This window comes from Tetrahymena thermophila, assembly GCF_000189635.1.
Source record: "Tetrahymena thermophila SB210 genomic scaffold scf_8254658, whole genome shotgun sequence".
NCBI classification, from domain to species: Eukaryota; Ciliophora; class Oligohymenophorea; order Hymenostomatida; family Tetrahymenidae; genus Tetrahymena; species Tetrahymena thermophila.
In genome coordinates, this window is record NW_002476425.1 from 1 (window position 1) to 19,144 (window position 19,144).

General features: G+C 22.4%; 5 protein-coding genes across 5 annotated transcripts; 1 reads left to right on the plus strand and 4 right to left on the minus strand. All coding sequences in view use genetic code 6, as the record gives it.

The window, feature by feature from the left end:
• Positions 1 to 201: 201 nt before the first annotated feature.
• On the plus strand, positions 202 to 2,859 carry TTHERM_00671930 (NAD:arginine ADP-ribosyltransferase; the record flags this gene model as incomplete). The annotated part of the gene is made up of 1 exon (XM_001014970.1): positions 202 to 2,859. One exon carries the CDS (start codon positions 202 to 204, stop codon positions 2,857 to 2,859), a length of 2,658 nt encoding a protein of 885 aa, XP_001014970.1.
• Positions 2,860 to 6,923: 4,064 nt separating this feature from the next.
• On the minus strand, positions 6,924 to 8,460 carry TTHERM_000671939 (hypothetical protein; the record flags this gene model as incomplete). Its single annotated transcript, XM_012797418.1, has 8 exons — positions 6,924 to 7,020; positions 7,137 to 7,226; positions 7,519 to 7,608; positions 7,679 to 7,768; positions 7,885 to 7,974; positions 8,041 to 8,130; positions 8,311 to 8,360; positions 8,422 to 8,460. 8 exons carry the CDS (start codon positions 8,458 to 8,460, stop codon positions 6,924 to 6,926), a joined length of 636 nt encoding a protein of 211 aa, XP_012652872.1.
• Positions 8,461 to 9,418: 958 nt separating this feature from the next.
• On the minus strand, positions 9,419 to 11,158 carry TTHERM_00671950 (zinc carboxypeptidase family protein; the record flags this gene model as incomplete). Its single annotated transcript, XM_001014972.2, has 1 exon — positions 9,419 to 11,158. One exon carries the CDS (start codon positions 11,156 to 11,158, stop codon positions 9,419 to 9,421), a length of 1,740 nt encoding a protein of 579 aa, XP_001014972.2.
• An 805-nt stretch (positions 11,159 to 11,963) lies between these two features.
• TTHERM_00671960 (hypothetical protein) lies at positions 11,964 to 13,001 on the minus strand (the record flags this gene model as incomplete). The annotated part of the gene is made up of 2 exons (XM_001014973.2): positions 11,964 to 12,455; positions 12,504 to 13,001. The coding sequence occupies 2 exons, from the start codon at positions 12,999 to 13,001 to the stop codon at positions 11,964 to 11,966; spliced, it is 990 nt and encodes a 329-aa protein (XP_001014973.2).
• A 5,363-nt stretch (positions 13,002 to 18,364) lies between these two features.
• Positions 18,365 to 18,973, minus strand: TTHERM_000671961 (transmembrane protein, putative; the record flags this gene model as incomplete). The annotated part of the gene is made up of 1 exon (XM_012797419.1): positions 18,365 to 18,973. The coding sequence occupies one exon, from the start codon at positions 18,971 to 18,973 to the stop codon at positions 18,365 to 18,367; it is 609 nt and encodes a 202-aa protein (XP_012652873.1).
• Positions 18,974 to 19,144: the final 171 nt, after the last annotated feature.

Here is a 19,144-nt window from a genome sequence, read left to right on the forward strand (position 1 = left end):
ATGAATGTTCAATAAAACAAACAAACATATTAGAATATTGAATTAGTTATTTAGTCATAGTAATATAATATTGCATCAGCTTATCAATTTAAATTAATGAATGTTCAACAAGATGTTAGATACTTGTTCAAAGGCTTAATTAATCAAAGCTATTTTAAATAATAAATAAAATCAAAAAACATACACAAAATAAAGAAATATATGAGCAAAAAACAACTTAAGAAGAAGCAACACGAACTTCTTATAGAGAAAGAAGAAAAATTACTTTAGAAGAAGCTGAATAAAAAGTTGATCTAGTCTGCCTATTAATGCTAGTAAAAAGTGAATGCAATTAAGATTCTTGAAAACAACTTAAAAAATTCTTAAAAAACTCTCTAGTAAATTGAACAAAATATTCAATAAAAACCAGATAGTTACTTAAAATTGGCAGAAAACATAGGTATAACTGTTGAAAGCCTCTTGGAAGCTATCGAAAAAGGTTTACCAGAAAATGTGGCTGATATTAAGGTAGAGGATGGACCTTCTCACTTTCTATTAAGTAAACCAGAAAAAAAAATATTCAGTCAACACAATGACTAATTAAATGATCTGATTTAAAGTTCTTAATACATTTGGAGTTCTCTCAAACTTAAAATGCCTTTGGCTGAAGAAAACAAAATAAAGATTATTGATAACTTCTTAGAGAATTTAAAAAATGTAGATACTAAGTTATACTCAAATTTTGTTTCAAAGATATCTTAATCGAATACTTTCTAACAACTTTAGCATATTTTTATCAAAGAATATACAGGTAATTAATATGGTTTAATTAACTCTATACTTACTTCCAATGATCCTGTAAAACTTTCAGCTATGAGGGAATACATTAATATAGCTATTAAAGCCTATCAGGATGGTAACGTGGGGACAGTATATAATAACAACAAGATACTTTATAGAAACTTTAGACTTCCCAAAGACCTTATAAGTTTGTATAAATAAAACAGTTTTATTTACTTTACAAATATGACATCTACTTCTTAATTAGACTTAGAATCATTTGGATAGCCTGATGCTTATAATTTTGGTATTAAGCTTCAAATCTCTTTTCTAGATTTACAATAACAAAAAAAGAATAATCTTTACACAGGGATAGAAGTCCACAGCTTAAGCTATTATCCAAATGAAAATGAAGTTCTAATATTACCTTACCAGCTATTTTAAATTACGAGCGTCAAGCAGAATGGATAAGACAGGTTCATTATCAATTTAAGGGAAGTTGATAATAAGATAATCTTAAACAATATTAAGACACCTCAACATTTACCTACTAAACCTTCTTAGCCAGCTGATAAAAAAAAATTATAAGAAATAATTGCTTAATCTCAAAGTAAAATGTAACAAAAGTAGGAATCTTTAAAATAAGAAAAGATACAAGTTGCTTGTAACTTTTAACAGTAAGCAAAAGATTTCATTAAGAAAAATAACATCTAGTCAATAAAAATTCAAGATTCTTAACTTACTGACATAAAAATATCTTCTATTTAAGATATCTAAGCATCTTAAGAATAATAGTTTTAAAATAACGTAGATTATGAAGAAGAAGAAGAAAAAATAGAAGAATCTGTAGAATACAGTAACAACTAAATTAATTTTACTAATCTTAATAATGAAGACAAATGTAAATTGCTTTAACTTGCAGAAAATTTTGATGATCTGATCAATAAACTTACAGATTAAGAAAATGTAAACAATCAAAACATTAAAGAAGGAAATAAATAAGTAGAAAATATTCTAAAAGAATGGATCCTAGTTAATATCGAAGAGTAAACTTCAAAAGATATTGTAGAAAAAAACTAAGAAAAAATAAAAACTCAAGAACAAACTCTGATTTAGCAAGTCAGTTAAAATAAAAACTTCTTAAAGTTTTTGAATATCTAAAAAAATTAAGAATTTAAAAATTACTAATTTTTACTTCATTTGGTAAATAAATCTTACGAACAAATAAATTAGCAGGCTCTATTTAATGACAAAATCCCAGTTTGTTTGCAGAATAAATTTCTTTAAAGATTTGCATTATCTTCTTAAGATAATTTCTTTCATAAAGTTTACTTCGAGCATCAGAATGCAACACTCAGTCTTCAAGATCTAAAAAACCAACTTACTAACTTATTCTTTAATAAATATCCTTCTAGTTAACATAATTACCTGGAACTTACTTGTATTTCAGATAAACCAGAAAGCTCAAACAAAATGTGCAATAGCTTTTTATTCTAAACCAACATATCAATAGAAGAAATGCTTGATCTAATTATTACTTTGCCAATAAAAGTTAAATAATAAATTAAGGTGTAAAAGCACAAGTATCTATAACTATCTAACTAGTTTTTCGATTGCAGAGGAAACATGAATTATTTACATTAATATAATTAGCCAGAATTTAGAGGTAATTTAGTTTATAATTTTCCTAACATTTGCGTAAGATTAGGTTTAAGTGTCTTAAATAAATTTGACGATGGTAACAATGCTTGGCTTAGCATGGATAACTCTCCAGGAGAGTGGGCTGTTGTTTATACCTGGATAAGTGAAATCAAATTGTGTTCCCTAAAATCTGGCACTAAGAATGAAAATAAATATTCAAAGCAGTATGAATTTATTCCTTAAAACGCTCTCTAATGCAGCTAAAGCATAGAAAATCTTTAAAAATTTATTTAAAATCCAATTTTGATTGGCTCTTAAGCTTTCATAATAGCTTATTAGTGCAGAGCAAATACTACTGAAATTCTACTTTCCACTGAATATCCAGATGTTAGTTTTTTAGATAGAAGCAAAATGGATACTATCAGGCCATACGGAATTATTATAAAATAAGTATATTGAAGTATACTTGATTGCATTATAATTATTTTATCTAATAATTATTTAATTTTATCAACAATAATTAATTAAAAAAGCGTTATATTTTATTTAGTAATTAACTCCTTATTTTTCATTCATTTTTAGGTCCCTTTTATATTTATTACAAAAAATATCATCCATTCCTTCTGTGATACCATTAATAATTTAAGAGGAATCATTTAAAATTTATTTATTTCTATGATAAGCATGATATATATAAAAATAATAAATTATTAAGTTGAAAATCAATACTTTTTATTATGTAATACTTTTTTATTTTTTAAAACAATAAAGCAGTTTTCTATTTTAAAAATTCTTTATCTTAAGTTTAAATTAATAAATGATAGAGTATATATATATTTTACCTATTATGATAAATAATTATAAATTTATATTAGAATTATAAATAGTAATACTAATAAGAATAATTATAATAGTAATTAATTATTCTTTATTTCTATTTTAAATACATACTGCATGCATCCAAAAAAATTTATAAAAATTATAAAAACTCTGTTTTAAATATAGCAAATATTATTTCAATAAAATACAAAAAAACGGAAATATGGAAATGGAATATAGAAAAATCTAGGTGTTTTTATAAAATATAATTTAAATATCTTTCCGCTAAATTAGATATTTTTATTTTTGTTAGATAGATTTAAATTTTTAGATTAAAGTCTAGTTTGATTATATAGATAGATATTAGAATATATAGATCACATTTTCAAAGGCTTGCTATATGACGAATTATTTAAATATCTATGTGCTAATTATGAATTAGCTAGCAATTTATATATTTTTTTAATTACTTAGATTTTAGAATTTCAACTAGATAGACATTCCATTTTTAAAAAATCAAATAAGATAAAAAGAATATAGAAAAGAAATAGAGAAAGATTCTGATGTATACTAAGACTGTTTATATGACGCATTATAAATTCTAATAAATAAATATTTAGTATGTTGATTTTAATCTTCATCTATATATAATCAGCAATAATAAGAATATTAAATATGTTTATCAATAAATTTTTTTTTAGTTTTCGTTTAGTTACATAGATAGATTTAGAATTTTTAACTTGACTTTATATTTTTAAAAAAACCATAAATACATAGAGAAAGCTTATGGAAAAGGGATTTATAAAAATTGTGAAAAATTAGTTCTAAGACTTTTTGTTTTATTGACGAATTGTATAATTTAATTAAATTAAATATAGCTAAAATTTGATGTTTTGAATTTCTCAAATTAATTGAAATCTTTATAATCTTATTAATTAGAAATTAGAATATTTCATTTTATTTATAATATATATAATTTCTTTTTAAATTTTCTGTTTATTTACAGAATTTTCAATAAAACATATTTCTTTTATCTTCAAAGTTTTTTATCCATATCTAATTCTGATTTGAATACAACTCAAATAAAATTTTTCTAAGAAAAATAAAATCATTTGTAAGTAGCTACTTAATCAGAATTAATTTGATTTAGAATAGAGGAGAAAAATAAATTATAACTTTGGATTAGATTAAATAAAATAAGCTGCAATTTTATATTTTGATTTGCTTTTGAAACAAACATATTAGAATATTTCATTTTATTTATAATATATTTAAATTCTTTTTAAATTTTCTGTTTATTTACATTGAAAGATTTCAGAACTTTCAATAAAACATATTTCTTTTATCTTCAAAGTTTTTCATCCATATCTAATTTTCTGATTTGAATACAACTCAAATAAAATTTTTCTAAGAAAAATAAAATCATTTGTAAGAAGCTACTTAATTTGGATTAGATTAAATAAAATAACTGCAATTTTATATTTTGATTTGCTTTTGAAACAAACATATTAGAATATTGAATTTATTATTTAGTCATAGTAATATAATATCAGTTTATCTTTAAATTAACGAATGAATGAATGTCCAACAAAACAAACAAACAAACAAACATATTAGAATATTGAATTAGTTATTTAGTCATAGTAATATAATATTGCATCAGCTTTTCTATTTAAATTAATGAATGTTCAACAAGATTTTAGATACTTCTTCAAAGGATTAATTAATCAAAGCTATTTTAAATAATAAATAAAATCAAAAAACATACACAAAATAAAGAAATATATGAGCAAAAAACAACTTAAGAAGAAGCAACACGAACTTCTTATAGAGAAAGAAGAAAAATTACTTTAGAAGAAGCTGAATAAAAAGTTGATCTAGTCTGCCTATTAATGCTAGTAAAAAGTGAATGCAATTAAGATTCTTGAAAACAACTTAAAAAATTCTTAAAAAACTCTCTAGTAAATTGAACAAAATATTCAATAAAAACCAGATAGTTACTTAAAATTGGCAGAAAACATAGGTATAACTGTTGAAAGCCTCTTGGAAGCTATCGAAAAAGGTTTACCAGAAAACGTGGCTGATATTAAGGTAGAGGATGGACCTTCTCACTTTCTATTAAGTAAACCAGAAAAAAAAATATTCAGTCAACACAATGACTAATTAAATGATCTGATTTAAAGTTCTTAATACATTTGGAGTTCTCTCAAACTTAAAATGCCTTTGGCTGAAGAAAACAAAATAAAGATTATTGATAACTTCTTAGAGAATTTAAAAAATGTAGATACTAAGTTATACTCAAATTTTGTTTCAAAGATATCTTAATCGAATACTTTCTAACAACTTTAGCATATTTTTATCAAAGAATATACAGGTAATTAATATGGTTTAATTAACTCTATACTTACTTCCAATGATCCTGTAAAACTTTCAGCTATGAGGGAATACATTAATATAGCTATTAAAGCCTATCAGGATGGTAACGTGGGGACAGTATATAATAACAACAAGATACTTTATAGAAACTTTAGACTTCCCAAAGACCTTATAAGTTTGTATAAATAAAACAGTTTTATTTACTTTACAAATATGACATCTACTTCTTAATTAGACTTAGAATCATTTGGATAGCCTGATGCTTATAATTTTGGTATTAAGCTTCAAATCTCTTTTCTAGATTTACAATAACAAAAAAAGAATAATCTTTACACAGGGATAGAAGTCCACAGCTTAAGCTATTATCCAAATGAAAATGAAGTTCTAATATTACCTTACCAGCTATTTTAAATTACGAGCGTCAAGCAGAATGGATAAGACAGGTTCATTATCAATTTAAGGGAAGTTGATAATAAGATAATCTTAAACAATATTAAGACACCTCAACATTTACCTACTAAACCTTCTTAGCCAGCTGATAAAAAAAAATTATAAGAAATAATTGCTTAATCTCAAAGTAAAATGTAACAAAAGTAGGAATCTTTAAAATAAGAAAAGATACAAGTTGCTTGTAACTTTTAACAGTAAGCAAAAGATTTCATTAAGAAAAATAACATCTAGTCAATAAAAATTCAAGATTCTTAACTTACTGACATAAAAATATCTTCTATTTAAGATATCTAAGCACCTTAAGAATAATAGTTTTAAAATAACGTAGATTATGAAGAAGAAGAAGAAAAAATAGAAGAATCTGTAGAATACAGTAACAACTAAATTAATTTTACTAATCTTAATAATGAAGACAAATGTAAATTGCTTTAACTTGCAGAAAATTTTGATGATTTGATCAATAAACTTACAGATTAAGAAAATGTAAACAATCAAAACATTAAAGAAGGAAATAAATAAGTAGAAAATATTCTAAAAGAATGGATCCTAGTTAATATCGAAGAGTAAACTTCAAAAGATATTGTAGAAAAAAACTAAGAAAAAATAAAAACTCAAGAATAAACTCTGATTTAGCAAGTCAGTTAAAATAAAAACTTCTTAAAGTTTTTGAATATCCAAAAAAATTAAGAATTTAAAAATTACTAATTTTTACTTCATTTGGTAAATAAATCTTACGAACAAATAAATTAGCAGGCTCTATTTAATGACAAAATCCCAGTTTGTTTGCAGAATAAATTTCTTTAAAGATTTGCATTATCTTCTTAAGATAATTTCTTTCATAAAGTTTACTTCGAGCATCAGAATGCAACACTCAGTCTTCAAGATCTAAAAAACCAACTTACTAACTTATTCTTTAATAAATATCCTTCTCCAATTCCGATATTATATATGCCTTCATCTTCAATTATATTTTGACTTTATTTTTATTAAAAAATCATAATTTTGAAAATATTTATAAAATTAATAAACAATAAAATATAATAAAACATTCATTATAACAAATAAAAAATAAAATAAATAATTATATTTACCTTAAGTTTAACTTCAAATTAATTATTTCAGTGCAATTACTCAAGCATATACTGATATTTGAAGCTCCCTTATCATCTATTCGATTATTTCTTTTCAAAATATAGGTATATTATCAATTAACATTTGATTAAAATAAAAAATCTTTCTTTATTTTCTTATCTTAATCAAATAACATAATTTTTTTAAATTAATATTTTAAAAATTGATTTAAGAATAAAATCCTTATAATCTATAAAGATTCATATATTAAGTCAACCCTTGGTATGTTTAAAATTTTTTCTAAGAAATTTAAATTAATATTGTTTTGCATACTTGCTTGGGGGTTTTGGAAATAGTTGTTATTATTTCTATAAACAATATAGTTAATAAAAAAATTCTTACTTAAGTTTAAGTGTCAAGGTCTTTAGTTTTTATATTTTTTAAATGGCCTATGCTATATCATATAAACCATTTTTGCTGATTTTGCTATTACTATAAAAATATAAATAAACAAAATAAAATAAGTAAGCAAATAAATTATAAATATACAAATACTATTTACTTTAGATTTAGTATGAGATTTTCTAATTTTAAACACTTTTTCAAGTATTTATCTAAAGAATTGGCTCCTTATGATAACATTTAATAATTTCTAATGATAATTTTAGTAAATTAAATTTTATTTAAAATTTTGCTAAATAATGGTTACTGTTTTAGGTAAATTTTATTTTTTTAAATTATAAAATATATTTAATGGCAAATATTTACTTTAAATTTAATTTAAAACTGATGAGTTCTTGAAAATTAGGTAATCCATTGAAGAGTGATTTCATTTCGTTATCTGTAATTTTTTGATTTCTATTTAAAAAAAATATTTTATATAAAATGCTTCAACCTAATAAAGTTAAGAAATATCTGAATTACTTAAGATTTAAAGTAAAATCTTAAATTTTCGTAAAATCTTTTAAATGAGACTAAAGCATGTATATTTCTTTGTTTCGAATGGAGCATTAGCTAATTTATTAAAGAACAATTAATAAATAAAATAAAATGTATAAAGAATAAAAAAATAACATCAAATTTTTATTATTGCTCACTTATAATAATTAATTATCAATAATAACAGTTAATTAGTAGATATTAAATTAATTTTAGTTATACAGAATTAATTAGTTAAGTAATTTAATTTTATACTTTAATAGTAAACTAAGATGAGTAATATCATAATCACTATTTTCTAAGAACTAAAAATTTTAATGTAAAAAAGTATTAAATAAACATTAACTTTAAAAATTTAGTGAATACTTCTTCTAAACTATAAAACTCTTTTTTCTATTCTATCATCTTTTTTAGACTAATTTATTGTAAATATTTCTTTATTAAGAATAAGCAGCAATTTAAAAAATAAAAATAATCATTGAATTATTTCAAGATTCTTTTTAGAATTGTTAACTTTTGTATTTATCTTGAATCATTAAATTAAATTAGGATTTAATCAATAAAATGAATTTTTTTAAAATTAAATATAATTTAAGAAAAGACAAATGAGTTTATTATTAAAATTTTTGGTAAAATAAACAGAAATTATTTAGTGCTACTATAAATCCCCAAACATTAATTTCTAGTTTTTTGAATATTTTTTACTTTAGCTCGCTCCGCCTAAATAGTTTATTCAAATCTACAGATCAAAAAATCTCAAAGTGATATTATTAACTAATTAACATGAATGAAGAAACAATTATCTAAATACATTGATGTATTTCTTATTTAATGAATCCATTTTTAAAAATAATAATTAATAAGTTCAATAACAAAAATAAACTTTTTAATAATTTAAAATAAAAAAAATATTTTAATAATTAGTATTTGAACATTTATTTCATTAATAGCTTGGTTTTTAACAAGCTCAATTCTTTAAAAACTTCAATTTCCATTTAAACTAGCCTCATCAAAAAGTTCAAAAGCATTTTTTGATCTATTTTCTCAATAAATATTTTAGGATGCAATAAATTCTAATAATCTCAAACCTAACTCGAATCAAAAGCTCATTGTAACTTCCTTATTATCATATAAAAATAAATACTTCCAAATTTTATATAAATTAAAAAAGAAAAATAGATGTAAATTAAAATTATCTTTAAAAATATAAACATAAATGCAATATAAGGAAAGATACGTTTGAAATATAAATAAATAAATTAATTTAAATAAACTTAATGAATGACTGAATAAAATAAATAAATATTTATTTAAATAGTTCTTATTAAATATTTAGTAGTGTGAGTACTTAGTTAATAGATTTTCAAAAACCGTCAACAATTTTAGCATAATTAATTGTAATTTTTATTTCTTTTTTCCAAAATGATAGATACAAGACTAAATCTTATTACCTCATAAAATCTATTTTTTTTACATCATTTAAAGATATTTTATATTAATAATTTGGGTAATCTAGCACTTCTAAAATTGAATCTTCTTGAGATACTCTTAATTCAATTGTGTTATTATTTGATAAAATAAAATTTGAGCAATTAAAAAATTTATTCATCCCACTCTATGTGAACTTTGCAGATACTGCTCCTTAAATATTATTAAAGTAACAACTAAGAGAATCTATATATCCATGTTGCAAATTAGAGTTAGATTTTTTCATTAATCCAACATAAAAACAATTTCCATTACTGCTTTCTATTTATATTCTAAATATATATTTTTTGTTTCTTTTTAAAATGATATTTGATATGCAATTTATATAATTGCAATCCCTATTCAATTACAGTTGTATTTCTCCATTTTCCTTCTTCAAAGACTTTAAGATAGATATTCCTTCATTAAATGAAGTTGAATTGATTACCATTTCTTATAATATGTCTTGTTAATAATTTGGATTCAATTAAAATCTTTAGCTAAAATAATTATTTTCTGGAAATTTACACAACGCCTTTAAAAATGGGTATGTTTGGATTAAAAATTAATCAAAAGCTTAAAATATTTCAGGATATTATAATCTCTTTGATTAATTTATTATTTAATTGATATAAATTATTTCATTCGAATTTATAATTTAATTTTTATAATTTTGGTTTATCATTAGCTAGTTCTCATGCTCTACATATTCTTTTATTAACTCTAATTTTTAAGGGTTTATTTTAGAAAAATCAATTGGCTACTTATTTTCTTCAAACATTTAGTTGACATAATTAATTTCTATTTTAGAGCTCAACTTTAACAAATTATCTTTAAATTCCTTTAAAAATTCACTTGAGCAGAAGTTTGATTTGTTTCCTATTAAATCAATTATTTAAGCTATTTTTACTTTTTAGCTCTACTCAATATTAGTTTTTGACATATTTTTAACTAATTCTTCTTTTTCTTCAAAAAATCTGATTTATTCAATCTATTTGAGTATAAGATCTTTTTAAAGATTTGCTTCCTAAATTTTAAAACAAGTATTAGCATCAAGAGCTTAAATTAACAGATTCTCTAATAATACCTAGTTCTTTTCTTTTTAAGATTCTACTGATTAGATAAATATTCTGCATTATCTTTAGGACTCTTATAAATTATTTTATTATCTTATTGTTTGTAGAAGTTTTCTGAATTCAAGAACTCTAGAAATTTATTGATAATTGCTTATGATATCAGCTGTATGGTACCTCTCAGCTTGCTAGATTGCATTCTTATAAATTTAATCTAACTTTTACATAATTTAGTTTTTCAAGTTAATAAAATAGCTGTCAATTTGTTAAATGTAACTAAATTGATCACTAGAATACTACATAATGTCAATGAGAGTCTATAGAATTTCATTATTCTTGATTGGAGGCCATTTCTAAATTATTTTTTCATTGCCTTCATTTAATACTTAATCAATAAATATGTAATTTTGCTGCTTAAAAAAATTATCTTCGCTAATGCATTATGAGCAATAAAAAAGAGACTTTGCTTCAGATTGTTACAAAACATCTTTTATTTAAATAAATTCAATGTCTTTTTTAAAATGCTTTGGACACTTTAAGTTCTAATAATATACTTATTCCATTTGTTTCTTTAAAATTTTCTTTTTAATTTTTCAAACAGGTTAATAATAATTTTTTTTTGCAAGATAGAGGTTGCTATTAAAGCAAATACTATATTCTAATATTTTTTTTGCAAAAGAATTAATTTTCTACTTTGAAAGGATTTTAATAACTTGTTAAATACTCATCAAATTATAAAATAAAGTGAATTATTTTGAAATCAACTTTAAAATATCATTGTTTATCTATAAATAATACAAATAACTAAAATAGATATAAGCAGTGGTGGAAAATCTTTTCAGAAATTTATCTAAATCTAAGATGGATTGATTTTTGAATTTAGGTTATTAAAAAATAATTTTGAATACAAGAAAATACAAAATATATTGACAATTTTATTTCCTTTTAAATATATATTTTATTTATTAGTGAATTTTATTTTAAAAGTAGACAAAGTCAATTCTTTTTCAATCATAATAATTAATTCAATTCTTTTATTTTTTGATTATTAAAAATGAAAAGTAATCGATTTCTTATCATTTTTCTATCTTTTAAATATTTCTATTGCAATTAATTTACAAATAAATTTTTATTGTTTTTTATATATTGATTGATGAATAATGAATACATGATAATAATATAATTTTATTTATGCGACACCCTTCTTCAATGGTTTTTAAAAATTCGTTATGAACAAAATATTAGACCATGATCTTACTACAAATAGAGAGATTTAAAATTTTCTGGACATAATTAAAAATTGAAATAACTTATAAAATAATAAATAATGAATGAATTAATTAATTATAATAAAAAAATGGACATATTTCAACTGATATTTAATTTTTTTAATAATTGGTCTTTTTCTTTAAAGATATTATTTTTGTTTTAGTCTATAATGTTTATGGCTATTTATTTAGTTTAAGGATATTTAGATTCCAATTTTTTGTAGAATATTAGATAATATGGTTCACTTTTTTGTTTGATTCTGTATCTGCTTGGCTCATTTACCATTTGAATAGTAGATTAAACTAATTTAAATAGGTTTTATTGAATTAATGGTTGTTCTGCATCAAATAGAAAATTAGTAATTTGAATAACTCTTTTCATCTCTGCATGATCATCTTCAAATGGAACTATTTAGAAAAGTGTATTGAATGGAGCTAGATCTTCATTGGTGAAAGTTTTAGGTGGTTTATTTGCTAATAACTTTGTAGCCATCAATGCATAGGTGGTCAAGATATTTTCAATAGTACCCTTTTCATCATAATCTTCAATCTTCTTTGATTAAATGACTTAACCAACAATTTAGAACAATTACTTAAAAACATCTGGTTATATAATATCAAAACAATATCTTGTGATTACATTAATGTAAAATATGCAGTTTCTCAAGAGAATTTCGTCTTTCATGATCATCTTGTTAAATATTAATTAGTTAATATTCTTAGAAACTATAGAATATACACATTTATCGTATTTTATGAAGTGGGAAGTATAGCCTATTGTGGAACTTATAATACTCAAATCTAAATCTAATTTATTTAAATTCATATCTTATTCATCTAATTCTTCTTCCTCTATATCTTCGTATTCGCTTGAGTTTTAATCCAAATCTTCCTAATCCTTTTCTTCTTCTGCTCCGCCTTCCTAATCCTAATTTTAATCTTCTTCTCCATCTTCATCTCCGTTGTCATTTTCATCACTTTCTTGACTAGTTTTCTGATTAAAAATATTTGCTTCAATTATTCTCCAAATTTTCTAGAAGTTATTTTATAGCTAAGATGGGTAAGCTTTATATATAATTTGGAGACATTCCATTTATTTATCCATAAGCCCTGCTTAGAGCAAGCTATAAGTTTTCATAATGTTACGTTTAATAGTTTTAAAAATGTCAAAAAAGAATGTTCTCTTTGTGGCAAAATCAATGTTTCTCAATACATATGATAATTTGTATAGCAATTCTTCGTGGATGTTATCTTCGTTTAGTTTATCTAAATTATTAATTTAATCCAGGAAGATTTAGAATAAAGGGGAATACTCAACCTTTGCTTCATCAGATAAAAAACACTCTTCTGGTCTGGAGTCATTATTTTTATAGTACAAATGAGGGTAATTCAAAGTGAAGTATTGCTAAATACATTTAAACATCTGTCCTAATGTTTAATAGCTCATATACATAATTTAGTTTTCTTCTCTGTCATTCACTGAAATCTCGTGTAAAACCTTCATTATCTCAAATTTTTTGTATTCCATTACTATTTTAGGGCATTCTTGGATAAACTCTCCAAGAATGTACAAAGCATTAGATTTTAAAGCAAACAATTCTGGGTTTGGCTATTCGAAATAAACCTGTTCATAACCTTCTTCTAAGTCTATTTCTTCTTAGATTTCATCTTCATTTTCTTCATTAGCATTAAATCCCTACATCATATTAAAATCTGCCTAATTTACATTCTATTCCTACTGAGCTTCCTCACTTTAATCAGAAACGTCATCTTCGTATTCATTTTCACTTCCTTCGTTTTCATTTTATTAGTTTTAGTTATTATTTTATTAATTGTTATTTTGTTAATTTTAGTTATTGTTGTTGTTGTGATTTTGTTAATTTTAATTTAAGTTTAAAACAGCATTAAGGTTATGCATTAAGTTTTAATTAATTTATCCATTTTAAAATGCTTATGCTAAGGCATTCTAAAATTGATTTGGTAGTTGAATATTTTATGCTACTTATGGGTAAGCATTGATTACATTATTAAAGTTAATTTCTTCCTATTCTAAATTTTTATTTTTTCTTATGAGCTTTACATTTGTTAAAACTTGACAGTCTGCAAGAATATGAGAGTACATTTTTAAAAATAGCTCATCAATTAAGTTTTGATCGTTGAGTAACTCAATTGAGATACTGTAAATAAATTAGTAAATTTGTGTCCTTGATGCAATTTAATCATCAAATTTCCCTTGATAAAGCTCGTTTGCATACTATCTGAGCAAATTCTTCACTCTGTTGACTAAATCATCGTCTTTACAGTGCTGAGATTTCATTACCATTTTAGCCAAACTGCTTAAACATGACAAGTTAGTAGTAGAGTGAGGCAAAGTAGGTGAGCTTGTTTACATATTATCTGTTTCAATTTCAATTTTATTTTGTTATAAATGGTCTTCCCTTTTTTCAACTTAAGAAAAAAAGATTTCCTTAGAGCGCTAGACATACTATTTGATATAGTATTCAATTTTCTTTTTATGAAGAATGGAGTTGATAATATTGAGTATTGATTCTTAGTACAAAGGTGATAGTTGAGTAAATTAAGGTGAAGAAAAGTCATTTAAGCAAATCTCATACAATTTGGGTATGTAGTCGAACAGAGCAAAATCTTCTTCGTAAACAATCTTAAAAACTACTCTATCCAAGAAAGAAATAGAAACGATTTACTGTCTTAGTGATTAATTAGACTTACTTTACAAAATATCAATGATGATATCCATGTAGCTGGTATGGAAGGGAGCTATGTAATTAATAGCTGTATTGGCTATTTGATATAAAAATCTTATCACATAGCATTGGACTTAAAGATTTTTCAAGTGAGACCCAATGAATTTTGTTAAAGTAGCCAAGATAGAACGTATTGCTTCAACATTGAATTTAGTCTAAAAGAAAAGCATATTGTAGCAGCCCACCAGTGTTCTGATTTCCTAACCTGAGTAAATTATTTAATCTTAATTTTCTAAGCTTTAGAAGCCATGTCCTATCTTTTTAACATTGTTGACAATTTTATTGAAAATAAAGTCATTCATCAAAATCTTCTTAGAGCTTTGATTGATTGTTTCCAGTAAATATTAAAAGTCAATAAAGGCTTGATCTAATTCAGGGCTGTTTGACTTGATGTTACTTTGACTTTCTAGATCAAAATTATTTTAGATATTTTCAAATCCATTTTCTGATTTCTCTTCCACCATAATTGAATCTAACTCGCATAACGAAAACATAAACTCAATCATTTCTGGAATAAATTTGCACTGTTTTCCCAAAGATCTCTCTATTGTTTCTTCAAATACAAACATTCCTAGCTGTACTGAAAGATATTTATTAGCCTCAAACATTTTCATTTCTAGACTTATTTCTTCTAAAACCTTTTTTTTATCGCTGGCTATTTTATTTTCTTCAATCTCCTTTAATTCTTGAATTTCATACATTCTAATAAGCTACTACAATTTTTTAAAGACATGTTATTCTCTTTTCAAAAAGAAATTTTTATCGCAGCTTTTCAAGAAATTTAAATAGTTAAACAGCAAGTCTTTGTCTTCTTCAATAAATTAAGAAGTTGATATGTATGTAACAATTAGAGGAAATACCTTCTTTTTTTAACTCTCTGTCATTTAGTTTTACAACTAAATAAAGCAGACAGTTATCAACAAATTAGTATCTTAATCTACACTCTCATTTTTTATCTTAAGTCCTTTCTTGTTAGTTTTTGTTTCCTTTTATGCCTTTTTCTCCCATTTATTTATTAATGCATTAATAATATCACAGACACCATGAATAACAGCTTATCCTGGTTTGTAAAAAAATTACAATGTATCAGTTAAATCTAAATTATTAGCTTATAAGTGCTTAAACCATTCTTTATAGCATGTTATTTCCTTTAACAAAATTAATCCTTTGATCATTTTTGGTTTCTTTTAAGCCAAAATTAATGAAAGCAAATCAAAATCCTAAATAGAAATGTAGTTACAGTACCTCCTCAAGAGGGCACCTAAAACTTCAGCCTAAATTTAAATATTATCGCCTTCATACTCCTTATAATGAGTAATTAACTTTAAATAAATTTTCTCATATTAAATTTTTTTTGATTTTTCATCTATCTAATCAAGCAAATTGAACATATGTACTGCTGCTCTAATAGAAACATGACTCTATTGACTAATTATAATGTCACTTAACTAATCTACTAAGTCATGGATAGATGTGAAGCTAAAAACATTCTATAAATTATGTTCTCCTTTATTCTGCGATATTTCGTTTGCTATAAAATCTATTAATTTAGTATCCATATTCTAAACCTAAAAATATTTATTAAAATTTCTATTTATGTTTTGTATCTATCTAAATTTTAATATATTTATTCACTTAGATTTCTTTGATTATTTAATACAATAAAATTTATTAGATTCCAAAACAGAATGCACAAATGTATATAATATAGCTTTTTCGAAAAAGTACAAAACAAAATTTTAATCTCTACTTATTTATAATTCTTTTGCTCAAACTGACCTTATACAAATAATTTTATTTTAGGATTTAAAACGTTTTAAACAAATTTTCAAGCAAATCTCAATATATTTTTTAATAGAATTATGAATTTTATTTCTTAATTGATAAAATAAATAATTAAGTCAATCAATTTATATAATTTATCATTTAAAATAATTTTTTTAAATCTAAAATTGAAGTCAATATTTTTTGAATCTTTGCCAATAAATAGGACTAACTAATTAATAATTTACCTTATTCTTTTTACAACATTTCTATCTATATTTAATATAAATATAATTAAAAAATTTACTTTAAAAATGTTTTTCTTAAAAAAGAAATTGAAATTCAAAGTTAAAATCCTAAATTTTTGTTCTTCTAAAATGATATAAAATTTATAAATGGAAGTATTTTATCATTTCTAAAAATTGATTATTAATTTGAGTTTTTTAAGAAGCTTTTATTTTAAATGATATTAAATTTAGCTTAAAATAATGTAAAAATATCATATATCTTTGCTCATTTATTTATCAATCAAGTAATAAAATAAAAACTTTTAAGCTATTGTAAAATTTTTGTATGAAAAATTATAGAAAGTAAGATAGATAAAATTATTTTCAAATATTTTGTTAAGTACAACTGAAACTTTTAAATGTTTAAATAAAAATTTAAATAATCTGAGTATTTTTAAAAAAATGAGGGATTTGATTTATTTAAAAATAAAGAAATTGAATAAAATTTAAAAGATAAAAATAATACTACTCAAAAATAAATAAAAAGTCACTCATTTTATTAAAGGGAATTTAAATAATTTTGAAAATGAATTTAATATATTCTTTTAATTTATAAAAAGGTAATTATATTAAATACATGAACTAACTTTTCAAAATAAAAACTACCAAAATGTTTTAAAATAAATATTTCCTAAATGACTTTGTTACACTAAAAAAAGTTAAAAATATATAGAGGGTAGGGGGGTAATTATTAATAAGTTTTAGTTGATAAAATACCATAAATTAGGAGATTTAAAGAAATTAAAAATTTTATTAACTAATTATTTATTATCAATCAAATAAAAATAATTAAAATGAGTAAAAATAATATAAATATTTGGTTTATAAAAAGTATTAATTTTCAAGATTTTTACATTTACTAATAAAACAATCAAAAGTTTTGATTAATTTTAGATTACCTCTCTTGGTATTATTGATTATCTGGTATAAATTAATATTATTATTTTTTCTATTAAAATACAAGTTATTTCTTTCAAATTTTATCAAATTAACCATAAAAATACTTTATTAAATCAAATTTTGTTTTAAATTAATACTTAATTAATTTTTTTTAAAATAAGTGAAATAGATGTTTTTAATTCATATTTCAGATCAATCAATATTTTAGCATTAAATAAAAATAAAATTATTTTTCTTTTTTAGAATTCACTCTTAGGAAATAAACTAAAAACTTCATAATTTCTCCTATCATTCATAAAATAACAAATATATCATTTTAAAGGGGATTTATTATATATGTGTTTAAATGGCAAAAATAAAAATTGTATTAAAAATTTAGCACGCCGTTTACTTATTTGAGCATTTTGTGTTTTATGGGAGTATTTTTAACATTTTCTGATAAAAAATGATGGATTATTTTTATATTGATGTGTATTTAAACTAAATAATACAATTCAAAGAGAAAATTATAAATTTAATATTTTCCAGTTAAATCTGCATCTCATGAGAACTTAATTTAAGAAAGTCTTAGATTTGAAATATTTATTTAGAACGAAAAAATTTTTGAGCATAATTTACTGATTCAAAAAATAGAAAAGGAAAGCATTGAAAAAGTCTCAAGAAATCATGAAATATTTTCAATATAATCTTGGAATTCAAACTTATAATCAATCAATATAGTTTCATTTTAAGTTTTCATTTCAAGAAAAATAGTGGCTTTAGAATGTAACTAGGGATTTTAATGTTCATTTTAAATACAATAGTTACATGTTTTTGATCAAGTTTTTTTTTTAAATAAAGTGTAAAATAGAAAGATGATATTTGAGTTATTTTAAAGGAATAAAATCAAAAGGGGTTTATTTATTCAATATCTAAAAATTTTACAGAAGAAATTAAGAAATTTTATAGAAAAATGTGCAAGTGTTAGAAATAAAATAGAACAAATATACAAAATGTTTTGGTTGGATTTTGTGAAAAGTTATTTGTTCTTGTGTGTGAGAGAGAATATATGAATATGAGAAGAATGTCGTCAATAAATAACTAAATAATTAATATAAAAAGATTACAGGGAATTACTTATACAAATCTAATAGAAGGCTCGTTATAAAGAAGATTTTCTTCATTTGGAATTAATACTTGCTTTTTTTAAATTAAAAAAAATCAAAAAGTAGAATGAAAAAAAGCTTTTTATACAAGAGAAGAAAGGAAGAAAGAGAATGAAAAGAAAGAAGAAGCATGAAAAGAAGCAATTGAATTGACTGACCTAAATTATTAATTAGTAAGTAAGTAGGCGTATTAAAGAAGAGCGTAAAAGTAATAATATAATATAATTAGGAAATAACAAAGTACTACATACAAGCAACTCTATTTATATATATAAATAAATAACATAATAAAGTCTCCTTAAAAAAGGAAAAGAAGACAGCTCAACCAATCTATTAATTAATAATTTAATTTTTTAATCAAAAAAGAATAGTATTTAGAAGAATAGAAAGCAAACGAACAAAAAAAACAAAAAAACAATC